The following is a 27,762-nucleotide window of genomic DNA, read 5'->3' as shown; positions in this document are numbered from 1 at the left end:
TCTGAGATCTGAAACTTTAGCTATGCATCATAGCACACACCTTTAATCCCAGCACTCAGGAGGCAGGCAGATCACAAGGCTAGCTTGGATTATAAAATGAGTTCTGGGCCAGCCAGAACAGGATTCTTATCACTTGTAAAGTCATTACAACAGTCACAAACTGCGAAGACTAAATGTTCTGATTAGATTTACTGCTGAAAGTGTTCCCACGCCACTGTCCGAGAACTTAGTAAACCACTTTGTCAGCTGGCCCAAAAAATGATCATGATGTCACATGACTGTTACTGTGTTTCAGGTTGGGTTCATCTAAGGACCAGTCAGCCTAGCTTGTTAACCTACTCTCATAGCTCCTCCTGTAGACTGCTTGTGCCATGTTCATGACAATACAACATGAAATCCAGAATCATTTCAAACAACAGAACAGAAAGTTCTTACTGTGATACTAAGGGCAGAAGCAAGTACTGAGTCATCAGCTGCAAATAAAGGTGTAGCATTTGTTGTGAGCCAAAACTTATCTGTAACACATGCACATACAACTAAATCAAGGTCTTCCAGCAGAGCTAATATTCTGACAATTTTCCAGTCTATTTAGTGAGAAATTTTATACTACACTTTAAATTTTCATATGCTGTAATTGTCTTACATACACTTAAGCCTTGAAAACCCCAGTTACATGGTATACTTTAAAACTTTAATATGAAATTAAATGTAAATTGTTTAAAGCTGTAATCAGTAAAAGGAGATGAGTCCCTCTGTCTCACTGGCTTCTTTATAACAGTGCAAATGAATGCTGCTGGGGACACAGCACAGTCTCCCCAGCCACAGGACACGAGGTCAATCACCATGGAACATTAAAAAGCCTAACACCTAACCTCGGTAACTCTGGAATTGTGTAAGAGTAAAAACATCTTCCAAGCAGAAGGTGACTGAACTCTTATCTGCTTATTCATGTTAGTGGGATCCCGTGTGGTTAGCTAGGAAGTGAATGGTAGATGGGCTAAAACAGAAGGCGGGGCTCTCCCCACACGATACAGACTCTGGTGCAGCTCTGAGGATTTGGACCTTAGTATGTCCGTTTAGTAACTTGGCCATAAATTTTCTATGATTCAAAGATTATTAGAATACATACAATATTGTGTAGTCTCTAGTTTATTATGAAGATTCTCCCAGTACAAACAAACACATGAAACACTCACAACGCACACCTCCACAGTCATGCCAACACACCAGGGTTCCTTCATGGCACCCAGAAAAACTATCTTTTTCTTGGGCAAAAGATTGTCATACTGCAAAGGTAAAAACCATCCATCCATCCATCCATTCATGTGTCTTATATACTCTGAGGCAGTGATAAAGTCATCAGACAAATAATCTAATTGGTTTCAAACTTCACAGCTGTGAATACAGAGATTGCAAAATAAAAAGGTAGAGCTAAACAGGATCTAGGTCATTGCTACAGTGCACACTGGTGCTGGCAGCATCAAGTGACTCCACTGTGTGCCTGTGGTTATAAAAGCAACACAGTGCTCAGACAGCACTGATGAGGGCTTCCTTCCTTCTGCTTTAGTAGTTACATATGAACAGGTACACAGTCCTGTCTCATTTCCACTTCAGAAGTGAATGCTGCCTAATGGTGGCCAACTAGAATTATTATCCCCCCCCACACACACACGCGATAGTCATTAAACTTCACAATGCTTCAATAAAATAGTGTGTAAGAGAACTCACCAAAATCCTCCTGTGTCATGATACAAGTAACTTGTTTGCCCGGGATGGATAAAGAAGAGTGAGCATGGATCGAAATCTTACGGAAGGTGTAATGACCATATCGTGGTCATCTGTAATGGCCATCTGTAATCTCTAATTTTTGCAGACCAGCATGGACTGCACCTTACATACAGTCAGTACAGGGTAAAAGCTGTTTCACCTTTAAAAACAAAAGTAGGGCCAGGCACTTGCGAGGCTGAGGGAGGAGTACTACAAGTTGGAGGCCAACTTCAAGCATACAGCAATTTCCGGGCCAGCCTACACATAGAGATACCCATCTCAAAGTAAAATAAATTTAGAAACAAAAATGGCAGTGTATACAACATGTCCTTCACCAAAGCTGAATTGAAGATCGTTGAATTTCAACAATGATTGACACCACTGATTGAGGTCCAGACAATGAAGGAACAGTTACTACTTTGGGTTATCAGAGGTTAACCTCTCTACAACAAAAGGAACTATAGCGTAACAAAATTAAGTCAAAAGTCTACTTTTTCTTGACAGCTCAGCCAATTCTTCCCTGATGTGCTGAACAGAAACCTCATCTCTTTTCAGCTGTGCTTGCTTCAGTGCTTCCTGGTAGATCTCTTTTGCTTGTATATATCGTTCTAAAATAACCCAAAGAGAGGGGAGAAGAAAATACGTGTTTTCACTAGGAACCACTAGTGAGGACACTGTATGATTTGCTGGATGCTTCAAAAGTGACATCTAGTGCTGTCTGGTGTCTTAGGCATGGCAGCTAGGTGAGAGAAGCTGACCTTACAGTAGGTGCCATCTCTAAAGTACTTAGTGCTGTGGATTACAGTGGGCTCTCCCTTGGCCAAAGATTTCACAATGGTGCTACATGCAATAAAGACCTATGTTTCCAGGTGTATGGAAACTTTAGAAGCCCTGAGTAATGTGGAATAGCAGGAAATTGATGTTTTATCATACTGTGGCTTCAGAACACTGAGAAATCAGAACTGTGAAAACACTACAGAGACAAGGACCCTTCACTGCAAAGTAATCTCTGCCTTCATATGGTCGTGAAGAAATAGGGACGTTTTGTGAATTAAGCAAAATAGTACTTTAACACACATGCATTTTTTTTTTTTTTACTCTTATTTAGCCAGCTTTTTAACTTACAGCAGTGTTTCTGTACCTTCTTAATGCTGCGACTCTTTAATACAGTTCCTTAAGTTGTGGTGACTCCAATCATAAAACTACTTTCATTGCTACTTCACAACTGCAACTTTGCTGCTGTTAGGAATCATACTGTAAACATATTTCCAGTGGTCTCAGGCAGCCCTGTGAAAGGGTCCTTCAGCCCCAAGGGCCTCACTTACAGGCTGGGAACCATTGACTTAAGGGCTTTTCATTGTCATTGTCTTCCCCAAAACCATTTCACTTCAGAGCGCAGCAATGGAAACTTCCTCAGAATGCAGTCCATTTCCACTGCAACCTACCTCTGTGTATCAAGATGGCAGCCAGATTGCTGAGTACCATGTGCAGCTCAGGGTGACTTATCTCTCTTGCCAGATCTGATGCCCTCTGCATATAAATGTAGGCATCATCAAAGTGGCCCTGTGCATCCAGAGTAGTAGCCAAGTCACTCATCAGCACAATGGTCTGTAAAGAAGAAAAGAGCCTTTTCTTTACAAATACCTGTACAGAACATTGACTTGAAGCTTGTTTCACTGCATACCCACAAGTCCTCAACTCCACTAGACTTCCAGTTACAGCAGCTCTCCTGCTCCAACCCTAATCCTCCCTGGGAAGAAACATCACCTGTACTATGGAGGGTTTCATTAAGACTTTGGAACTAAGAAACAGATTGTGCTTTGAATTCCAAGTTTGCTTCTGACTATTCCCAATGACATGCCTCCAGCTCTCTGCATTAAGTCCTAAATAGTCCATATTCAGTCTAACCTGTTTACCTGGTGGACTGCAGGCATCAGAGCAATCAACTCCTACCCCAAGAATATTTTCTGCCAGAAGCAGAGATGGTCTCAATTCTGTGATAATCCTTATTAGTTTTCCAAGACAGGATTTTTTTGTAGCCTGGCCTTGAAGTCACAGAGATCCACCTGCCTCTGTCTCTTGAGTGCTGAGATTAACTACCACCATCTGGTTTAATTCTACATTTAATATTCTAAAAATAATTTGTTTTGCCCACTCTGAAAAATTATATAAAATTATGTAATAGTTGTTTTTAAAGTTATGGTCACAGCTCAGTGGTAGAGTCCTTGCCTTGAGGACTTAAGAGGCCCTAGTCCTACCAAAAAGAAAAACAACACAAAGTCTACTTCTTCACCTCCCAATGACACAGGAGAAAAATATTTATATATTAACTAAACAGTTACTTACAAGGTTCTGACTGGTATGGAAGAAGCCCCTGGGTCTAGTCCCCAGATCCAGGAAGGAAAAAAAAAAGTCTTACTCAGAGTCTACAAACCACTGTGAACATGAGACTGCATATTCTAAAGCTCTGGGTACAGACCTGGGTTAAGCCTGCCTTGTACAAAGACTACTGTATAAACCTGTACTGTATATGACTCAAAAAAGGGTCTATGCAGAGCCAGTGACTACTCAACAATCTCAAACCCTTCTTGATACAAGTAGTTGGGAGTAGTGAAAACTGGTGGAAAGAAAATGAACAGACCAGGGAGTGGAAGGATTCCACATACATCAACCGTCATTCCTCATAACAGACAGTTCATGGTGGCTAATCATGTCTTACCCCCCCCCATAACTGTTCCTAGACTCTGGGTGCAGAGCTTTACCAATGCCATGCACGCTCTACCACTGAGATACACCCCCAGCCCTTTTCCCTTTTCTCCCTTTGGCATGGAAGTTCACCTACTTTGCCAGACACCCTTGAACCTGTGACTTTATGACCCTCTGCAGAGTACCTGTGCCACCAGGAGGGACTACATACATTGTTTCATCTCTTACCTGTGGGTGTCTTTCTCCTTGTATTTCTTGACAAATCTGCAGGGCTTTTTCATACATCCTTTGTGCCTGTGACAGCTGCTTGGAGAAGAGCAGGTAGCGTGCACAAGAGTCTAAGCACATACCAAGGAGGAGGTAAGTATTGGCTTTTTCTTCTAAAAGAAAAATAAAAGTTACATACAAAGGTCAAAATGGAAACCAATATACTTCATTATTGTGGCTACCAGGCTTCACTGAATGCTTCAGGTCACTTAGATAAACTCTGAACTACAAGAAACTGTTTGTGTGGATTGACAACTAATTAAATGACAAGTAGTTGCCTGAAATCATGGAACTCCCATTTTGAGTAGATTAAAAGAGTCCACAGTTCCATTTAAATATTGAATATCCTAAAATTGAGAACTAGTATTCAGAAAAGATGATTAAGATAAACCCAAAGAAGAATGAGCTAACCCCAAAAAGTCCAGGGCCAATGAATGCTTGTTGAAGGTTTAAAGGAGAAAATGCAGTAAGAACCTGTATTGGAAATTCAGATGTTGTAATGGAAAGAACATGATTCAGTTTTCAGAGACTATGGGCTGGGAGAGTGTGGCTCTGACAGCACTGACTACAGATGCCACACAGAGAGCAGAAGACTGCACACTAGACAACAGTGTCCAGAGTCAGCTACGTGTGGCCCAAATAACGCAGAAGTCAAAGTTCAAAAAGAACCACAGATAGGATTTTTGAGCATTCTGTTTTGTTTTCTATAGTCTAAGCTGGCCCCAAACTTCTATAAATTCCCCTGCCTTAGTTTATTAGCTAATTTCAGGTAAGTAAACTATCAGACAACCCCTGAAGATGGCCAGTTAAGTTCACCAACAAAGCTATCATTCCTTCTTCATCCTTTCAGGTTCCAGAAAATTTACAAATGTCATCCAAAATTTTGAAAATACTATTTGTTACTAACACTGACTAGTTATTGAAGAAGACAGTTCAAGTAAAGTATGGTGGTTGTGGTGGATGAGCACAGGAGTCTGGATAGTATCAGGTTAGGAAAGTGAGAAAAACACAAGTTTAAAATGCAGAAATCTAAAATAATTTGCCTTTGCTTAGCCATAAAAAGTAAATAACAACATTGAAGGCTGGGGCTCATTTGGTAAGATGCTTGCCTGTCTTTCATGAGACCCTGGGTTTGAACACAGCATAGGCCAGAGACCCCCGAATTTGGAAGCAGAGTTGAGCGGATAAGCTGAGTCTCCTCGGCTATAGTTATGGCAGCATGGGACTCAAAGTCTTTCCAGAAATCGAGGTAGGGGTGGTTTAGAGAGATGGCCCAGGAGCTAAGAGTGTTCACTTGACAGGCATGAAGGCTGGCATCAGATCCCAGAACCCATGTGAAAAAATTGGGGCATGGCCATGTGTGACACCCCCTCCCTCGCCGCTCTTCCTTCCTTGAGGCAGGCCTATAGCCTGCAATCCTCCAGGACTTCAGGCATGTCCTATCATGGCTCACTTAATTATCTTTAAATGGTTCTGTATTTTCTAAATGGTTTTTAAAAATTGTACAACTATAAAATTCATTCATCAATACAACTTAGAAAGACGGAGATCTGGGCATTGCCTAGCCCGTGTAAGGTCTTGGGTTCAAAACTAAACATGCAGACAAGGACAAATGACAAGCAATTTTAGGGGACAGTTATTACTGTCATATGTGAAGAGGAGGCAGAGAGTACAATTAATGAAGTACAACTCTAGTAATATTTTCTAAAAAATACTTTAGAAATATTTTTTTAAGTTCATCACACATTCTGACAGCAAAAACATTTGGTTCCCAGAAGCCACACTGGGTGCTTACTCCGGCTCCAAGTGATCCAGCAGCCTCTTCTCGAATCTGAAGGCACCTGTACTCATGTGCACATATCTACACACAGCAATATAACTTACAAAGACAGAGGGCTGGGCATTGCCAGCATGTGTTAGGCCTTGGATCCTAATACACACACACACACACACACACACACACACACACACACACACACACACACACAAAACTAAAATAAAGTAAATCAGCTAAAGAGGGCTCAATGGTTAAAAATACCTGCTGCTCTTAACATGGTAGCTCTCAAGCCATAACTCCAGTTCACACAAACTGTACACTTACTTAATTAAATGTAGGCATATATATATATATGAATATTGCTCTTACTCTCCTACCAGAAATCAATAGATTAACTAATCTGACCAAATTAGCTATAACTCCGTCCCTGCCTGCTGCCACGCTCCCAACTATGAGGGTCACTGACACTAATCCACTGAAACCATAACCCTCCCCACCAAACTCTTTTTCCTACAAGTTGTCTTTGTCATGATGCCTTGTCACAGCAGTAAAGTGAGAACAAACAAAGCCCATGTGCTTTTCCACTGACCTTCACAGGCACTGTGGCACATGTGAACGCCTGGGCATATACACACACATAAATGGATGAATATAATAAAAGTATTTCAAAGTAAATTCTAAAAGCAACAGGAAAGCAAGTTAACGCCAAAGGAAACAAAATGCTGAAAAATTTGGAAATAAAAATACAATTATGTTACTTGGCTCAGTAAGTAATGTTATTTATATGTTTATATGTAGACATAATTAAAAACTATACTCTTAACACTTCAATAAGTCAATAGTTTCCAAAAATTAAAATTAGGAAATGATAATCTCATGTTTTCAAGAAAAATATAAGAGTCAGCAAGCACCTCTCATATAACCAGAGGCCTTGAACTCAGTTTCAGAGCCCACACCTGAAACAACAGGGGTACAGTCCACTGAAAAGAGAGAAAGAGGCGGATCCCCAGGGATGCTGGCCAGCCAGCAGAGCCAAATAGACAAGCTCCATGTCAAGAATATCAACAAGGTAGAATGATAGCCAAGGTTGACTTACAGTTTCCACTCACAAGTACACACACCTACACAAGTGCATGTGTGTGCACCCACACAGACAGAAAAAGGGCCAGAAGAAATTAGTTTAATTGACTACAGACAGATAAGATGAGGTGTGGCAAGGGAATGCTATTTTAAAGTAAGTCTTATAATACATTTGATTTTTAATGCTATAAATATGAGCTGTAGAGATTAAATTGGAAGAAAAATATATATTCATAATAAAAATAAAATATGCAGAAAAATCACAAATGAACTATAAATTTATAAATCTCAAACAACCAGAAAAAATATGTCTACATTTTTAAATTATTCTGCTTTTGGTCTATGTATTACAGAAAATTAAGCTCTTCTAAACTAGATATGCTACTCTGTAACTGAACTGTGTTTGCACCAGGCCAGAGGTTCTTACCTCCCTACTACTGTAGTTACCAGAATGGCACCACACCCAGCTTTTTGACATGGGTGCCAGGACTAGAACTTGAGTTCTCTCGCTTGCATAGCAAGCACTGTATCTCCTGCACTAGCTCCCCAACGCTCATTATGCCATGATGATCTCCTCAGTAATTACATATATGTCTACATCATGGAGGACAAAATACCCCACACCATTCTAATGTCATTTTCATTAATGTCCTGTTGGTACAGGACTAGTCATACAGAACACACACAAATTTTGTTTTCATTATGTGCCAGGTTCATGTTATGTGAATGGTATGCCTACATATGCAGGCCATAGATCAACCTTAGTGTTCTTCCTCACGAGCTGTCCACTTTGTTTTTGAGACAAGGTTTTTGAGACACTGGGATCTAAGACACACCAATTAGGCTGGACTGGAGGCCAGGAAATCTCAAAGGTCCTGCCTCTGCCTCCCAGCTTCAGGATTTTAAGCATCCATCTAAATGCTTGTCTGTTTTCACAGGTTCTGGGAACTGAACTGAACTGATCCTGTGTGCACGGTGAGCACGCTATGGTCTAAGCTAGCTCTACAGCTTTCCCTTTCTTTGCTAAGACAGAGTCTCACTCAGAGTAATACTCTTGCTTCAGCTTCCCAAACACTGAAAATGCAGGCATGAGCCATCACACCTGATTTGTTAAGTCATTTACCATGCCAGAATCTGATGCCAGAATTCCTATTTTAAAAAGCCAGGTGTGGTGGAATATGCTTGTAATGCCAGCACTAGGGAAGCAAAGACAGGTAGATTACTAAGGCTCCATGGCCAGCCAGCCTAGACTACTTGGCAAGTTCTAGTCCAATGATTAAACCTGTCTCCCCAAAACACAACGGATAACATCTGAGGAATAAAATTCAAGATAGTCCACTAACATAGAAGACTGTCCTTCCATATATGTTCGCACATGTGCCCAAGTGCGCACACACACACACACACACACACAAACTGGCTTCCATACCCATCAAGAATTCTTTTGCCAAAATAAATAAATAAAAGTCGGGTTACAATAGAAAGTAAACAGCTGTTCTTTCTTAGCAATAGGGTTATCTTTGTTCATAATGCTTTTCAGAATTTTCTTTAGAAAATTAGTAACTATTTTGGGGGCTGGAAAAAGCTTTATCCCCTTAATAAACTAGTAACAAGGGATTAAAAATGCAGCTCATTTGGTAAGTGCTTTTCTATCCCTGATCAGTCCACAGCACAATACAGAACAGTATGATATAATACTAGCACTTAGAAGGTGGAGGCAGGATGCTGAGAAGTACACAGTAAATTTGAGGCCAGCCTGGAATACACGTGACAGAGTGAGACAGAGACAGGCACAGAGTTTGTCAAGAGAAACTCACAACGGCTCACAGCAGTTGAGAGGCTTAAGCATGAGTGCCATAGCTTGATGCCAGTCTGGCCTATACAGCAAATATCCCATCAGAGAGAGCACAGACAGACAACAGTGTGAGGGAACAGGAGACACTCTAATGTCCCAGTGCACAGTGGCAAGGATCCTCTGTGGCTGGGCCGTGATCTGCACTGCTCTGAACTGTGTTTACTTGCTCTTTGCCAATGTTTGTTCTTTCAGCAATTACTGAGCCCCTGTTAGAGGCTAGGCTTTCTTCCAGGCCCATGGTGTCTTGTCTGCTCTTTGGTAGAGAAGACAAATACTAAAAACAATTAACAAAAAGGTACTTCTGTTGGTAATACAGAAACAAGCACACCACACTCATACTTCTACTTCAAGGATGGTAAAGAAGAATTAGAGGAGACTGAGTGAGTCCAAGATGGACTTCGGGTGTCTGAAGACAGCAACAGTATACCCACATACATAAATTAAAAAAAATTTTTTTTGAAACAGTACTTTTACATTTAAACAAAATACCCTATTTCAAACCCATGGCATCAGGATAGCCACTGACTCCCCAAAATGAATAATTTGCCCTCCCCCAATGTAGGCTTTCCATTAATAAACATCCAGCAATGGAAATGTTTGTGGAGAAAACCCAATGTCTAGAAAAGTCAAGTTTCCTACCTGACATAATATCTTCTGCTAATTCCTTTTCTCTTTCAATTTTTCCCTCTAGAGTTGAAATGCAGAATTCATAGCCAGCAAGGGCAAACTCCTGTCTGGAAACAAGTATCAGTAGTCAGTCAGCTCTGCTAACCTGTGACTCCTTCCCCACCTTTACTGCTCTACTCTGAGCGCTACCAGCGGGGGAGTTTGTATCTCTACTGTCCATCTGAGCTTCTCTAAAGTTTGTTTTTCAGTCATTGATTTAACGGAAACTAGTGGATGTGTCAGCATTCTCCTGACTATATAGCCATTGGTCTGTGTCTCCATATAGCAAACCCTGACACTGAGGATCTGACTCCTGGACCTATCTGAGGTTCCCAACTGGTATCATCATGCTCTTCCGGGAAACTCTGGGGGCTTAACAAGTTCTCCCAAGCTATTCTTATATTTTTTTTCTACGCAAATCAAAATGCTAGTTATAGCATATGAAGGCGTGACATACAGTGTTAGACCCTGAGACAAACCGAGGAGGTACATAGGCACCCACACTGATGCTAGATAGCTTCAATAAACATGCAGAGGAACATGGAGAAACTCTTTCTGTAACTCTAGTTCCTGCTCTTCATGGAGGTTCTACCTTCTTGCCACAACTGACATTATAGAGCTCATGCCTTCTCCACTTTTTTGCCAGAAGGGATGTGATGACCCACTGTTCTACTTGATCCTCAGAACAAAGTATCTTCTTCCTTCTCAAGTTCCAAACCTTGGTAGAAGAGATGCCTCTAGCCTCATGGCAAGGGAAGCTACCAACAAGATGAAACCACTCCCTATCTCAACATTTTCCTCCAGTACCGGGGCCTCACACTTGCTAGCAAGGGCCCTCAGTCAACATCTCTAAGCCCCATAACCATTCTCTTATCTCATATATCCCTTAATAAAACATGAAGAAAGTAGAGTAACTTAGGTACTAATTACTAATGGACACTGTAAAAGTTTTTGGCTTTGAATGTCTTACTTCTCAGCAAGTATTTGCTTTGAGCTTCTACTTGTCAGAGGCCTTGAGACATTATTAACATATAGTCATGTATGACACTACTCTCAAGAAGAGTGTCCCCAGATGTAGTGTTCTCTGACACCAGCCAAACTTGAAGTTCAAGATTTAAATCAAGAGCTATGTTGTGTTTTGTGTCTGTAATACAGGCTAACCTAGGTTACCCAACAAGCCCTATCTCAAAAAGGGAGAAGGTTTGAAGTCAGAGACCCACTCAAAATGCAGGAAACTAAGTAGGTGCTGAAGAAAATAGCATTGTTGATTCTGACAGGGACTAGGGTTGGGATCTCTTAGCCTCTAAGCACAACTTTTCTCAACAGCATCCAGCTTAACGTCATCAAATCTCTAGCATCAAATTTCGGCAGCAACTAGAAATCTAAAGGAAACCATTCTCTTCCTAAACCTTCTGCCAAAACACAACTTTCCAGAGACATTCCCAAATTATATACCATGTGCTCCCCCTTTGAATTCTACCTAGAAATAAAAAGGAATGGAAGGCCATGCCAGCTAAGGTGAGGAAGAGCTGAGACAGTGCCTTCAGACTGGCTGTGAAGGCAAACGTGGGGCCTTCCCTTGACAGGACTGCTATAGGTGGTGCCCACACCAGGTGGCTGAGGGGCCAGCCAGTAAGCAGTGCTCCTTCATGGCTTCTGCTTCAGCTCCTGCCTCCAGGTTCCTGTCATGACTCCCTCAGTGCTATTGGATGACTTAAGAGTTGTAAAATAAACCTCTTCCTCCTGATGTTTTACTACTGCAAAAGAAACTCTAAGACCTGACCTGACCTGACATGGCCATGTTTTTGGTGGGGGGGAACTGTGGAAGGATGTGTGAGGTTTAGGCTGGGGAAAGGCATTCAGTTCTCCTTCAGGCTGTAGTAGACAAGAAGACAGGAATGCTGTAAAATTTTCAGATGAAGGAGGCCTGGCTTGTGAAGTTTGAGAAAAACAAAGACTATCAGGGCTGTTCATGTGGTATTTAATATTAAAAATCTTGGTTTCTCATCAGCTGGAGCCGAAATATCAGCTATGATTAACACCTCTGAGGTGAAACCTTTGCTTTGCTGAGACAATTAATGTTCCTTAGCTGAAGCTGAGAAATAAGAGGTGATTTAATACCAGCATCATTAAGGTGAAATATTCTAGGACTATGTCCTAAGAGTCAAACACAGAAGCTCTGGTCCAGAGGGAGCCAAGGCAACATCTTATGTCAACAGCTATAGTCACCAAGGTGGTGCTGGTTTTGAAGACATGAAGGGAGGTCATGGGTAGCAGCTGAGGCTGGCCACTCTATGACAGGGTGGAGTTCCTGAAGAGTATCCATGCACAATGGCGAAAGTGCAGCTCAGCTGCAGGGACGACCCATAGCACACTGCAGACTAGTGTCAGGAGCAGCTGTGGCGTGGAGCTGGCTTTAACTTGTAGGCCATGAATGCAGAGAAGGAAAGCTGGAGAACCAGAGCTGCCCGAGCCCTGGAGGACCTTGAGTCTCAGACATAGAGCTATTTATACTTCTGAGAAGAACTGGGTTTTGCTTTGATCATAACTATGCCCTGGTTCGTCCCTCTTAGAATAGACAGGATGTAACTTACTTTGGTTTTACAGAAGCCCACAGCTGGATATTTTAAAGGGACTGAATTTTAAAGTGTTTGATTTCTTTAAAGACTGTGGACTTTTACAAGTTATACTGTGCTGTGTGCTGGGTGTTATAGTAGCACACACCTTTATTCCAGTACTCAAAAGGCAGGCAGATGGATCTCCATGAGCTGGAGGCCAGCCTGGTCTTCACAGCGAGCACCAGGACAGCTAGGACTATGCAGAGGCCTTGTCTCAAAAAACAAAACAAAAATAAAAAACAAGTTACGTTTTATTTTGTAGCAGTATTAACATCTTGGGGACAAGTGGGAAAGGAAAGGTTAGTGATCTAGTTTTTATCATCATGACACAAGCTAGAGTTAAGAGGCCTCTCAGCTGAGGAAATGCCTCATTAGATAGCCTGTAAGCAAGCCTATGGGGACATTTTCTTAACAGAAGATGATATGGAAGGCCCAGCGTATTGTGGGTGGTTTGACCCTAAACAAATAGTCCTGCGGTGTATAAGAAAGCAAACTGAACAAGCCAGCAGTCATCATTCCTCTGTGGCTTCTACCTCAGTTCCTGCCTCAACTCTCTACCTTGGCTTCCCAACAGATTTTACCTTATCACAGCATATGAAACCTAAGACAAGGGTCTTAAATCCTCATAGGTGTTTCTAGCTTTTGGCAACATCTTAACTGTTTCCAAAGCCTTTCATGTAGCTGATGGGCTTCTTCTTCTTTATAAGAATTTAGGGTCAAATGTTTTGTGGGTGGGTTGGTGTCCCTATCCTCCTGAGGTTCTTGTCTGACTACAGGAGGTGGCCTCTCCAGGTTCCATGTCTCCAATGCTGTGAGTTACAGCTAAACTCACACCCACTGATTCTTGGGTGCCTTCCTTATCCCAGGTCTCTGTCTTGTCCTGGTGATGCCCTCTACTCCCCACCCGTCAGTTACAGATTTCCATTCTACTTAGCCATCATCTACTTTCCATTCATGGCTACTTAGCCATCACTCCTGTCCCTTGCCACAAGTGATCTTGAACCCCCCCCCCCCCATTCCTCTCCCTCTCTCCTCTCCCACAGGGGACAGAACAGAGACTGAGAAAATGGCCAGCCCAAATTGAGACCCACCCCCATGGGCAATAACCAATCCCTGATACCACTGATGATACTTTGTTATGAATGCAGACAGGAGCATGTTGTCCCCTGAGAAACTCCACCCAGCAGCCGAATCAGACACAATATAGACACCCTCAGCCAAACAGTGGATAGAACTTGGGGACTCTTATGGAGGAACAGGAGGAAAGATTGAAGGCCCCAAAAAGGACAGGAACTCCATAGGAAGACTAACACTCAACCTGGACCCTTGGGACTCTCAGGGCTTAAACTACCAACTAAAAAACAGGCTGGACTTAGGCTTCCCCATACATATGTAGCAGGTGTACAGCTTGGTCCTGAACATCTGGAACAGGGTTATATGGGTCCTGAAACAACTGGAATGGGGACTATGCCAAAAGCTATTGCCTATGCGTGGGATATGTTCTTCTAACTGAAGCTACCTTGTCTGGCCTCAGTGAGAGACTTTGAGCCTGGGGGAGCGGGATGGGAGGGGAGCTACTCAGGAGGGCCCCAACCCAGAGGAGAAGGGAAGAGTAGAGATGGGGAAAGAACTGTGGTGGGGGGTGAACGGGAGGATGGTAATGAGCAGGATGTAAAATATTTTTTTTTTACTTATTTAATAAACAAATAAGTAAAAACTAAAAAGTTAAAAAAAAAAACTGTATTAAAAGTTCATAGTAGTACACACCTTTGATCCCACCCAGCACTCAGGAGTCAGAGACAAGTTTAGGGCCAAAATGGTGAGTTCTGGGACAGCCAGAACAACATGAGAAACACTGTCTCAGAAGTAAATAAATAGAACTCAAATTTATCTACTATTTTAAACCTGGCACTTCCTAACTTACATATCCAGTGTTAGCTTACAGGAAATTCCACTAGGCTCCTTCCAGAGACCTGCAGGCCTTCAGGTGTGGGCTGCATATAAAAGGACTGCCCCACGGTGAGCTCACACCCCTTGTGCTCTTTTCTGTGTGACTGAGTGCATGAGTATGTGCGTGCATGTTTATGGTGTGAGCCACCTTTCTCTGTCCTCATTTCTCAGCACATAGGCATTTGTCTGCCTATGTGTCTGCCTCTGCCCCTTCTCCAGGCTTCTTCTCTCCTCTCTTCCCCCAATAAGCCCCTTTATATTAGATCTGTTGCAGGGTATAATTACCCAGGGGCATCCCTTGGCATGAGCCCTCTAGGTACCCCTTGCCACATTATATTTCATAACTCCCAGATTTCTCTTTACTACTAACTGTAGCCCCCTCCAAAATCCTACTGATGATTAATCCCAAGTGCTCTGAAAACCTTTAAACAAAACAACCAATTCCTTGAATGGCCACTCGTGCTGGGTTAGTTTTATGTCAGCTAGATATAAGCTAGAGTCATCTGAAAAGAAGGACACTCAACTGAGAAAATGTTCCATAAGGTGGGGCTGTAGACAGCATGCAGGACATTTTCTTAATCTGTGAGTGACATGGCTGGTGCCACCACTGGACTGGTGGTCTGGGGTGCTGTAAGAAAGCAGGCTGAGCACAGCAGTAAGCAGTACCCCCCAAGGCCTCTGAATCAGCTCCTGCTTCCAGGTTCCTGTCCATTTTGAGTTCCTGTCCTGATTTCCCTCCTTATATACAAACCAAATAAACCCTTTCTTCCCAAGTTGCTTTTGGTCTTAATGTTTTATCACAGTGAAGAAGCCCTAACCAAGACGCCAGTTATTTCTGGAATGGATAAGGAGCTAACCCAGAAGTAATTATCACGATTTCACCTCACACGTCTTCCTCTGCTGGCGGTGTAGCTTCTTTGAGTGTATTATCTTCAAGTACTTCTTACACTGTTCCCTTTGCTTCTAGGAAGAGTTAACTACAGTCCCGACTTTATTTCCTTTCTCATTTCAAGCAAGAATCAAATACTTGATAAACTAGCACAGTTCAGTTACAGGGATGAGGGCTGTGTTACACTTAGGCAAATGGAAACCAAAGGAGGAAACAGGAAAAAGTTGAGAAATGCAACCCTTTGAGTGTGGCACTTGATTTCTGGAGACCCAGATGATTGACAGGTAAATTAAGATTCTATAATATCCCAAAGTCTGAGTTTCCTGTTCATCATTCTACATGACTGCTATACTTACATTCTGATCGTACTTACTTATTCTGAGCAGCATAGATATTGGCCAGTTTCAGAGAGATTTCTATTATTGCATTGTCTTCCTGTTGAGATAATTAAAAAAAAAAAGGAAATTCATGAGAAGTTAAATTTTTTTTACTTTATTTTAAAAAACAAAGATAAATTTTCACCATTTTTGCATAAAAGTATACGAATACATTTTTAACGTATTTAAGGTAATTAGGTATTTGTGGGTATATATACATACACATATGTATATATGTAACAGCAATATAGGAAAAGAGGCTATTAATTTGAGGGGATAGGAGAGAGACTAGGAGGGGCTGTAGGGAGGAAAGGGGGATGTGATACAGTTCTATTTTAATTAAAATATATTCTTTTTTTTTTTTTTTTTTTTTTGGTTGAACTTCATACAGTCTGTGAGTTGTTTCTGGGGTGTTCAGAGTTTTCTGGGGTTAGTATCCCATTATCAGTGACTGCATATTATGTCTGTTCTTTTGTGACTGGGTTATCTCACTCAGGATATTCTCTAAATGCATCCATTTTTCTTAAGAATTTTGTTAGGTCATTGTTTCTGAGTAGTACTCCATTGTGTAAATGTACCACAATTTTTGTATCCATTCATCTACTGAAGGACATCTGGGTTCTTTCCAGCTTCTGGCTATTATAAATAGAGCTGCAATGAACATTGTGGTGCATGTATCTTTGTTGTATGTTGGAGCATCTCTGGGGTAAATGCCCAGAAGTGGAATAACTGGGTCTTTCAGGTAGTATTATATCCATTTTTCTGAGGAACCGCCAGACTGATTTCCAGAGTTGTTGTATCAGTTTACAACCCCACCAGCAGTGGAGAAGTGTTTCTTTTTCTCCACATCCTCGCCAGCATCTGTTGTCATCTGAGTTTTGGATCTTGGCCAATCTGACTGGTGTGAGGTGGAATCTCAGGGTTGTTTTGATTTGCATTTCCCTGATGGCTAAGGATGTTGAGCACTTCCTCAGCCATTTGATATTCCTCAATTGAGAACATTTTGTTTAGCTCTGTACCCCATTTTTTAATAGGGTTGTTTGATTCTCTGGTGTCTAGCTTTTTGAGTTCTTTGTATACCTTGGATATTAGGCCTCTATCTGATGTGGGGTTGGTAAAGATCTTTTCCCACTCTGTTGGCTGCCGTTTTGTTTTCTTGGCAGTGTCTTTAGCCTTACAGAAACTTTTCAATCTCATTAAGTCCCATTTGTCAATCTTTGACCTTAGAGCTCGAGCCATTGGTGTTCTGTTCAGGAAATTTTCTCCTGTGCCGATGAGTTCTAAGGTTTTCCCTACTTTCTCAACTAATAGTTTCAGGGTACCTGGTTTAATGTGGAGATCTTTGATCCACTTACACTTGAGCTTTGTACAAGGAGATAAGAAAGGGTCTATATATAATAAATTCTGCCTGAAAGCCAGTCTTTCATCTTTTAAAGGAATTAACCAGCTATGAATCCTTTAACAACCATTACTCAGAATTAGTGAAATACTAGCTATTTTTATATGTTTGGGGGTGAAATAACCACCTTTTTGGTTTAGGTACATAGGTGCTGGGCCCGGGGTGAGAGAAGGAATCCTGGTTGGATTTTTGGTCAACTAGATACAAGCTATAATTATCTGGGAAGACAAAAAAAAAAAAAAAAAAAAAAGAGGCTGTGCCATTAGATCAGATTATAGACAAGTATGAGACACTTCCTTGATTAATGACCAATATGGGAGGGCCCAGCTCACGGCTGAGCAGTGCCGCCCCTGGGCAGGTGAGACTGGGTGGCATCAGAAATCAGGCTTAGTGAGCCAGTAAGCAGCATTTCTCCATGTCCTGTGTTTCAATTCCTACTTCCAGACACCTGCCTAGAGTTCCTACCCTGACTTCCCTCAGTGACGGACCATTACCAAAAAGTCTAAGATGAAATAAACCCTTTCTTCCCCAAGTTACTTTTGGTATTTTATTACAGCAACACAAACTCTAACTAAGATAGAAGTTTTCTTGTCATAAACTGCTTTGATGAGGGGTAATACTAGGTGATGTCCTTACCTGCTTCATGCCTCCTCCAAGCAGGTAACTCATTGTTGCTTTAAAAAGCTGTTCTGCCTGAAAGCATAAAGATTTTCTTTAAACCATCTACATATAACTTTTAATTGAGGTACCAATTTAATGTTGAGTGTGCACATACACACACATGTACACATACATGTACCTATGTAAGGAGCACTGAGATTTTTATAAAGTGACCAAAAGCTGAGGACCTCACATCCTCTGTATACCTTAAAGTACCCCGTGATGAGTGAAAACTAACTTCAACAGGTTAACCACCTCAATCAATGGGGCAGAGTGCAAACTGTTCCTAATATACACCCCATCAATCAAGTTATTTAAATACCCTCAATTTTTAAATCAACCTTCCTTACAGCGAGGTGCAATCATAGCACGAATTTAAGTTCTGGCTAATAGTACCGGGCAGGGAGAACACTGACCCCTTGAAGACATTTTATAAGGATGTCTCTTGCACTCTGATCTCTCCTTTTCCTGTCTTGTAGGCTGTAGGTGAGTCAGCTCACTCACGCAGATGAAGTCTTATCTTAATATGAACAGAGGTGGCAATCTGTTTGTAGTCTTTGGCATATGTGTAGGCTGATCAATTAGAAAGAAACACACCTATATCTTCGGCCACTGTGTTTTGGGGACCTTTTTGAGGAAGTACCATATACCCTCATAGTTAGTTCCCTTGAGGTACTACCGATCAAGATATTACAAAGCAATTTACTTACATTTTCAAGCTGCCCTCGTATAAATGCCAAGTTGGCCATCTGAAAGCAAATTATAAATGGCTGTTCAGAGTGTTGTGATTTAAAACTTTTAAGTAGAAGATCCTTCCCTGTTTTCATAATGTTAAAAAAAATTCAAAACAGATAAAACATCACTCGTTAATCTGCTAGAAGCTCAGCACAGCAATGGTGAAAGAGGCATGCAGTTTATTTTAGATATTCTGTTAAAAGCAAACTAAACTCAGATCGTCACTGAAAAGTACAAAGATATTTGCTTCTTTATGGTTTGAAACTTTAAGTGACCCTGCAGAAGGTACAGAAATGAAACCGAGAGAAAACTTAGACATCATGAAAGTCAGGAAGATAAAGCAGCAAGAGCACTTGCTCAGCACCCACCCACCCTCAAAAGCTCAGTCAGAGGGGTTACCAAGTCATAAGTGTATGTGATGGCCTTCTTGTTGTCACTCTCATATGCAAGGCGGAGAGCATCATGCAAAATTAGCTCAGCCGCTTCTGGCTCATCTTTCATGATGCTCAGCTAGAGAGAAGACAAAGGATACATTAAATGAAATGTAAGGAAACAGATGCACTCTGCTGTTGGGTGGCTATGTCATAAAATGTGTGACAAAAGTACTCATTCACCAACTACTGAAGCCCAACTATGTCCAGGTACCCTGTCCACCGAGATGAAGGAGCTCATATAACAAAGTTTAACTAACGGACCAGACAGAAGGAATGTGAGCAATCTTTACTGTTTTTCCTCCAAAGACTGACTCCTGACCCACAGAGAACTATCTGCCTCTGGCTCCTGAGTGCGACAGTTAAAGGCATGTACCACCACACCTGGCACCGTGTTTATACAGAAGCTGTTTGCCTCCCATCTTCCTCTTCCTGGAGATTATAGGGAATCAGGAAGGACAAGTAGGCGTAATTAAAAATCATGAAAAGAGGAAGAAAAAAACATAGAGGAATGGCAAGGGGAGGCAGGAATGTGTTCAAGAAATTGGGAGTAAAAATGAGGTAAGGCTACTAAGGAGTTAACCACACAACAAAACGGCCAGAACAATGACCTCGAGAGACATGCATGTGTGAAGCCCTGTAGGCGGGATGGTTCTTCAGAAGACATGCAAGGAAGGTGGACAGAGGAAAGTGAATCACAGCAACAGCCACAGGACAAGACAGCTGGCTTATATCACTTCCAGTCCTGCAGCCCCTGATGGGGGTTTGTGTTTTCTCACAGATACGGGGAGAAGTCACTCCACTGTCACACAAGAAGGCACTACAGTCTAATTTACATTTTCAGACCATCACTTAGGCTGCAGTATGGGGAAAGGACTGGAGTTGGGTCAAGAGAACAGGACCTGTGTGAGGAAACACTGGGGAAACAGAGGGAAAGGGGGAGGGATGGGGATGGTTGTGAGACAGGATTTCTCTGTGTAACAGAGTCCTGGCTATCCTGGACTTGCTTTGTAGACCAAGCTGGACTCAAACACAGAGAGATCCGCCTGGATCTTTCAGGCTTAATTTTTTTTTTAAGGTAGTAAAGAGGAGACTGCTAAAGTCAGATTTGGGGAAAAGAATTTAGGAAAAAGTGCTTAGAAGGGGGCATGATAAATCTGAAAGTTGGGGCCTTGAAATAGAGACAGCATGTCAATAACACACTGTAGTCTGTGAACACAAATTTGGACGTTGTTGGCATTAAGTCGATATTGAACCCGTTGGAAGAGACGAAATAAACCTGGAGGGGAAAAAAGGGATGTGGAGAAACAGATTTAGACACGAACCAAGAGGTGTAAACGACACTAAACTGCATTTTCGGGACGTCATACATATTCTATGCACAAAATGTCATTTCGGCTTAGCTGTTGGCTAATTAAAGCCACCCCCGCAAAGCATCCTCAATCAATACGTTTGAACAAAATAAATAAGGGAAATGTGAGAGTGCTGTCTCCACCTGCACCCACAACTGCAGCGGTTTTGCTGCAGAATTCGCCCTGGACCTGTCTGGATGAATCCCAACCTTCCACCCAGGGCCAACCCATCCAGACCTCGGGAAACCAGAGTGGAGAGCGCGCACGCCCGGTGGATCCCCCTCACCTTGGCTCGCTTCAGCAGCTGGATGATCTCTGCCTCCGCCTCGTCTGTCGCGTCCTCCCCCGGCTGCTCTGCCGCCGCCGCCGCCGCGGGTCGTGAGAACCAAGCGAGCGCTGCGAGAAGCGGCTCAGAGGTCACCGGGACCGGCCCGTGCCCGCGCCCCCGCCCCCGCCGGGCCGGCCCCGCCCGGAGCGCTCCGCTCACCTGCCAACAGCGGCAGCACCCCGTGTCCCCGCGCCGGCGCGCCTCGGGTCCGCAGCCGCTCCGTGCGGGGCCCGGCGTCGCCCGTCCGCTCCGGCAGCAGGCGCGCCGTACAGCCCCCGCACCGCCGGCCCGCGGCCCGCAGCAGGGTTCGACCCAGACGCCAGCGAAGCAGCCGGAACATGCCGACGCGTCCTCTGGGCTCCGCAAGCGGCGGCTGGCCCGGGACGCCCCGCCTGTCCGCATGCGCGATGACGTGTGTTGACGTCACGCAGCCTCGCCCCGCCTCCGGCCTGCCGAGCGCGTGGAGTTTGCGGCGCCCGGGAGGAGAAGGCCTGTGGCGTGCCATGGCGGTCACGCTCCCGGAGGTCGTGGAGGAGCTCCTGAGTGAGGTGGCCGCCGCTGTGCGTGACAACGCGAGAAGTATGGCCCGCGGGCTTTTATTCTTACCCCGCACGGTTCTGTCCCCGAAGCCTGTGCTCGTTAAGTCGCTTAACTAAATGTAGGAATTTGAGTGAACTAGACGTCAGATCCCTGAGTGCGAGCCGATGTGGGGGAACCCGGGGCACTTGAAGAGAGAGCCACTGGGTGCACCCAAGGAGTTGGGCGAGGGCAGGAATGCGGAACGGCAGGTGCCTAGACAATTTTGAGGTACTCATAATCTGTATCCGCAATCCGTGATGCAAAGTTTAAAAACAGTACTCTTGTTTACTTTGCTTAGTAAATATATTTTACTAAAAACATTCTAGGACTGCAAAACCTTTAAAAAGACATCTGCGAGCTGAAAAGTACTTCTTTCCTCTGACCTGTAGAGGTCGCCCTATGCCTGTCTCCAACAAAATGACTAACCGAGGATGATCTTTGGTTACCAACCAGAGTAGGAGAATCTACCAAAGGGAAAAACTAGTAATGAGGATCTACTGTGTAGCTCGGCTAATAGAGGGCTTGTCTAGTTTAAGGGCTGCCGTTGGATTCACCGCCGCCGCATAAGACTGGGCACATGTCTGTAATCTCTGCACTTGGGAAGTGGAGGCAAAAGAAGGAAAAATTCAAGGTCAATCTCAGCTTCATAATACTAGGCCAGACTAGGCTACTGGAGACTGTCCCAAAAAGGGGGACGAGGGCAAGGGGAGGGAGCTTTTGGCGTGTAGACTAGTTAGAAGTACTCTGCCAAAAATAGCCTCTCTAAATGATAGTCAAAAATAGAGCTCAAACCTGCTATTGCCCATTTATTCTGCTCTGTGAAAAGGGTTTGTTTACAAGAAAAGTAAACAAACGAATAGTCTCACTTTGGCCTTTTACATATGTGTAAAAGATTCAGCCAGCCAGGTATTCAGACATGTTTTGATTTCAAAAAAGTTGGGTGTCAGTCTGTGGTGAGCTCTTGCATCCAGGATTTGACCACAGATGTTCTGAGGTGTTGGAAGGCGATCAGCTTCACAGATCCATTGCCGGCACAGGGCTGTTGGTGAGACCCCTCTCAGGAACTTGACTCGTGTTTACTTTTCAGCAGAGCAGTTTTCAATATTGGTTCTGGGACTCCTTCCTAATCCCCGGTCTTCCTTGGTAACCTTGCAGAATAAAAGTCCAGGTTGCACATATACTATTTTGAACTAGTCGGTACTGAGCTTTGTAGGAAGCTATGGTTTCCTTTCCTGAGTTACTTGGTTTCCCTGAATTACAACATACATCTTGGCTTTGTATGCTCACTTTGTTTTCTACTTACTTGTACTTCAAATCTTCTACCACTATCACGGGTCCCCACTCAAAATGTTAAGGTTAAAAAAAAGACATTTTGTCAGTTAAATTTTTGTAAAGCAATCCGCAAAGAGCCTGCCTACTTGCCTAGTCTGGACTGGCTGGTGTCGGTCAGGCTCCCTGGGAATTCTCTTTTCCCATTTTGGGTCATGTGTTTAGCATATCCTACAACTTACTTTTCCTCTTGTTTATCCGCTTGTGTATTGTTACCAGTCTCATCTTATGCAGCACATACTTGAGTTGGGTCCCAAAGAAGGTATGAACTGTGCTTTTGAGGCTTTGAATGTCTGAAAAACGCTTTTCTGCTCTCACAGTTGGTTAAAAGGTATTAAGTTTCATGTTGGAAATAACATGTCTTCAGACATCTGAAAACATTGTTCCATAATCCTCTAGCATTCTTCGTATAGCACTGCTCCTGGGTTTTGTCTCTGGGTCTTTTTCCCCTCTGGGTATTTGAATTGCAGTCGTTCCTAAGTGTCCATGGTTGTCCATATTGCTGCTGTACAAGTTCCTTTGGTAGGACAGCATGTAACCCATGCTCACCTCCCTTCGTACTTTAATATGCTTGAAATCACCACTAGGTTACTCACAGCACCTGACCTCTGCAGTATGAGCACTGGGTAGGTAAATGGTGCCCTGGGTTGCTTAGGGAAAATGGGAGAAGAATGGCATGTTTAGTAGAGGCTCAGAGGTTTCTGGGGTTGGTAGTGCTGGCTTCTGTTTGGTTTTGTTTGGCCTCTTTATAGCCCAGGCTGCCCTTGAACTCCCTGCGCTCTTGCCTTAGGCTTCTGAATGTCACAGTCACAGGCATGTTCCTACCTTTCCTTTAAAAAAAAAAAAAAAATTCTGTGTGTATGGTTGTTTTGCCTTGCATGTGTATCTGTGTACCATGTGGGTACAGTGCCCTTGGAGGCCAGAAGATGGCATCAGATCCCCTTGGACTAGAAAGTGAACCAGCTGGGGCATGAATGCAATTCCTGTCTTAACTGCTGAGTTGTGGCCCAGCCCCCCTTCCCCCTCCCCTGTTCTAATTAACTTCCTAGTACCCCTGTCACTTGCCTGGCCCTGAGTGATTTATCTTCTATGGTTAATCTTTTTGTCCCTGCCTCTACTTCTTGGGAACTTCCTTTAACTGTGTCTTCCAGATTTTCTATGAGGTTTTTACTTCTGATGTTATATTTAATGTATAATTTTCCCCTGCCTGTTTTATCATTGCATTCGCCCGTTTGTTCTGATATTAATAATAGTCGTTGGAACTTTCCCTCCGACATCAGTGTTTCCTCTAACTAGTTCTTTTGTTGTTTTTGTTCTCTTTTTACTTCGTTGTAGTAATTCATAGTTGCCATGTTTAAGAGTAAAAAACTCAAGCAAGGACTTACAGATGAATGTCACTGCACTTCTTACTAGGTGACTTAGCCGAACCTCCATGACAGTACTATTCCCTGTCAGCTGGGTCAGAGTCCCCAGGGAGTCTCCTGCCTGGAGGGTAAAGACCTGGGACAACAGCTCAGCAGCAGGGGAAAAGGACAAGGGCTGATTCTTATAAGAGCCATGTTGGAAAGAGAGTAGTCAGTCCCCCTGTTTTTGGTGATTTCCTGGAAGTCATCTTCAACATCATCAGTCATCTGCCAGAGGGAGCAACAGCCATCCATGGCTATGAAAGGAGCTGAGACTTGTCCTTCTGCTTGTTTGTTTGTTTTCTTTTTTAGGCATTGTCTGCATAATCCTAGCTGTCCTTGAACTCTATATATAGATCAGGCTGGCCTCAAATTTACAGAGATCTGCATGTCTCTGTGCAGAGGGGGTTGTGGAGGGGGTAGTAGGTTCTGGAATGTGTGCCAGATGTGTGCTCCGTTCTTTCTACAGATAGCTAAGATCCATCTTGCTGAGATCTGTCTGGAAAGTTATGTTCCACTTTTGTGTTTGCCTCCAGTGTATTTTAGCTGTTGCTTCCCCTGCCTCTTCGTTCTTGGGAACTAACGAGTCTTTACGTAAATAGACCCTCTTATTATTGTTCCAGTGGCTTGGGAAAGAAGTAGAGTCGGATATGTAGGTTCTGTTTCCATCCTATGTGGTGATTTGGAATAGTTGTTGTAAGATCTTCATGTTTGCATTCACTAGTCTAACATGATTAATTCTCCTGTTCCCACCTTACAGTTCCTGACGAGCTTCTCTTATCGTAAGTACAGACTCTTCTTTGATCTATAAAAGAAGTTATACAGCTTTAAGAGCCAGATCCTTTCAGTTTATTTTTTGGTTTTTAAAAATATGACGGGGGCTTGAGATAAGACTTGCTTCTCTTCCAGAGGACCAGGGTTCTGCTCTAAAAGCACATAACCACCTATAACTCCAGCTCTGGGGGATCAGATACATCTTCCGGCATCTTGGTGCACAGACCTGCATGTAGGCAGAACACCTATACACACGTTTTTTGACATTTGGGGGGGGGGGTTGGTAGCACACTTTTCATTGCAGCATTGGAAGGTGGAAGCATGAAGTCAGTTCAAGGTCATCCTCAGCTACACGAGAAGTTTGAGGTCAGCCTGACCTATGTAAGACCGTGTCTCAAAAAACAAAAAAACAAAAACCCCAAGTCAGATCTGGAGAGCATTTGGTTTGGTTCCCAGCACATAGCTCGGGAGGTTCACAAAAGCCTAATATCCCTCTCTGACCTCCATGGGCTCCTGAACACAAAATACACTTAAGTATACTCAGACATATGCACTTACACATAAAATAAATCTTTTTAAAAGTAAATAAGTAGAAAATAGGCAAATAATAAAAGAATGCAATTAGCCAAAAAACTTCTTGGGGAAAATGATAAATATTACTAATAATCATAAGATACAAATTAAAAGATAATTTTTCCTATAAAACTAGCAACCTGGGAAGAAATGTTGACAGGAATATGGAGAAATAGAGGAGTAATACCTTGTTAGAGATGTCAGTTGGAAGGTATCCTGGTGTCTTGGTTAATGTGCTGCTGTGGGGACCGTCATGACCAAGGCAACTTATAAAAGAAAACCTTGAACTGTGGGCTTGCTTCTGAGTCCTTGACCACCATGGTAGGGAAGATTTTCATGATAAAGAGAAGTAGCTAAAAGCTTTCATTTCTCCAATCCACAAGCATGAAGCAGGGAGAGAAAAGTAAGGAGAGGTGAGAAACCTTGATGTTCACGTCCAGTGACATGCCTCTTCCAAGAAGGCTACCCTTCCTAATCTTTACCAAACAGTTCCAGCTGTGGCTCAATATTCAAATTACAGGAGCCTGTGGGGGCCATTCTCAATTCAAACCACCACACCTGGCAACTGGCAATATGGCTGTAAAACATATATATTCTTTGACATAGATATTACACTTACAAGAATGACACCCAATGAGGTGACTGTGATGTTCCTAAAGACTTTACAATGAGCAGATTCACCCAGTACTGAAGGACAACACAAAAAACTGAAAATAATCTACTTGAAAATAGTTTACAGAGAGAAAAATGATTCATTTTTACAGTAGAGTTATTTTTGTAGCTGTCAGAAGTAATAAAAATATTTCCTGTGTTTGAGAAATGTTTGTAGAAATCATGAAGTAGACAAAGCCATTTTTTAAAAAATAATTGAAGTTAACCGTGGTTATCTCTGATTAAGAGGCTCTTCAGCAAATTTCATTTTCTTATTTTTGTTGACTAAATAAATCTTTATGTATTTGGTATAAGAAATTCAAAAGCTTTCTCCTCAATTCTTCTGTTGTGTGTGAGACTAGATTCTGGGGAAATGAAGCAATACACATGTTATATTTTAAACTTTATAAGCAGTGTTGTATTGCATAGTATATACATACACACATGTGTACAGTCAGTACTGTATGTGCATAGTACATATTCACGTGTGTGTACATGCAGTCATTCCATGAATAATAAGATACAAAAACATGAACAGGAAAGAACCCAGTAAGTAGCATGAGGTCATGCTGTGGATGTAGCTCAGAGGCAGAGTGTACTCTGAACGTGTCTGAGGCCCTGGGCTCACTCAGTGCAGGATGGAGAGAAGGGCAGAGGGAGCCCAGGCGGAGGAAGGGACGAATAAATGTTTGCCAAAGAGTCGGAAAGGAGTGAAATGTCTGGAAGCTCTTTAGTGAAGAAAGGGTTGTTTTTTTGTTTTTTGTTTGTTTGTTTGTTTTTTAGATACAATAGTACAGTCTTTTATTTTAAAACACACATAAAAAATCTGAAATAAATGAACAAGCTATTAATTAAAAACACTTATTCTGGGAAACAAATGAATCCATGGATTTGGTTTCATTGATCGGTTGTGTTTTTTTCTAAGTTTTTATTTTCTAAGTATGAATGTTTTGTTTGCATGTTTGTCTGTGTGCTACATGCATGCAGTGCCCACAGAGGCTAGAGATGGGCATTGGATCTCTCGGAACTGGAGTTACAGATGGTAGGGAACTGCCACATGAGTCCTGAGAATCAAACTGAGAATCAACCAGTGCTCTTAACCATGAGACATCTCTCCTACCCAAGTCCATGGGGTTTTGTTCTAATATTTTTCCCAAATTAAAATTTGTTTTTTGTTTTAAGTGGGGGGTTGGCTGGAAAGGTAGCTCAGTTGTAAACTGTTTGTCGTGCAAGCACAGGAGCCTGAGCTCAATCCCAATGCCACTTACTAAAGCTCTGATGGCGTGTGCTCGCAATCATAGCACGGGCCTGAAGACATGCAACGGAGGTGCAGAGACCAAGGCACAGTGGTAGAGTGCTTGTCTACCATGCATGAGGCCTCAGGTTCAGTCTCCATCATTACACACACAAATAGGACAGTAAACATTTGTGCCACGTTCTTGAGGCGACTCAGAATCGGCCATTCTAATCCAGTGTCTCTGTATTCCCTAGGCTGAAGTTTGTGTTTGGGTCATCGGCCATCCAGGCCTTGGACCTAGTTGATCGAGAGTCTGTCACTTTAATCTCATCACCCAGTGGAAGGCGTGTTTACCAGGT

The 27,762-nt window shown here is 42.7% G+C and overlaps 1 protein-coding gene and 1 long non-coding RNA gene across 2 annotated transcripts; one reads left to right on the top strand and one right to left on the bottom strand.

Moving 5' to 3' along the window:
* Positions 1-2: 2 nt before the first annotated feature.
* TTC19 (tetratricopeptide repeat domain 19) lies at positions 3-21,432 on the bottom strand. The gene is made up of 10 exons (XM_080923458.1): positions 21,017-21,432; positions 20,816-20,925; positions 19,146-19,256; positions 18,722-18,760; positions 17,988-18,044; positions 15,949-16,010; positions 10,092-10,186; positions 4,702-4,853; positions 3,213-3,375; positions 3-2,375 (listed from the first exon to the last, which is right to left on the bottom strand). Exons 1-10 carry the CDS (start codon positions 21,360-21,362, stop codon positions 2,242-2,244), a joined length of 1,269 nt encoding a protein of 422 aa, XP_080779584.1. The 5' UTR covers positions 21,363-21,432; the 3' UTR covers positions 3-2,241.
* On the top strand, positions 21,302-27,762 carry LOC308425855. The gene is made up of 4 exons (XR_013975178.1): positions 21,302-21,436; positions 23,353-23,391; positions 24,929-24,950; positions 27,658-27,762. It is a non-coding gene; the product is annotated as an uncharacterized lncRNA (long non-coding RNA).

The sequence above is a fragment of the Micromys minutus genome (genome assembly GCF_963924665.1).
Source record: "Micromys minutus genome assembly, chromosome: 10".
Taxonomy (NCBI): domain Eukaryota; kingdom Metazoa; phylum Chordata; class Mammalia; order Rodentia; family Muridae; genus Micromys; species Micromys minutus.
The sequence above is the reverse complement of the archived record's forward strand: the minus strand, read 5'-3'. Positions and strand labels throughout refer to the sequence as shown.

Excerpts from the sequence above, each read along its gene's own strand:
- TTC19 (XM_080923458.1), bottom strand. The coding sequence starts at position 21,362 with ATGGCACGCCACAGGCCTTCTCCTCCCGGGCGCCGCAAACTCCACGCG. Across the intron at positions 10,187-15,948 it reads ATCTATGCTGCTCAGAATAA|ACAGGAGTTTGCCCTTGCTG; the intron begins GTAAGTACGATC and ends ACTTGTTTCCAG. Across the intron at positions 3,376-4,701 it reads AAGGAGAAAGACACCCACAG|ACCATTGTGCTGATGAGTGA; the intron begins GTAAGAGATGAA and ends TCTTCTTTACAG.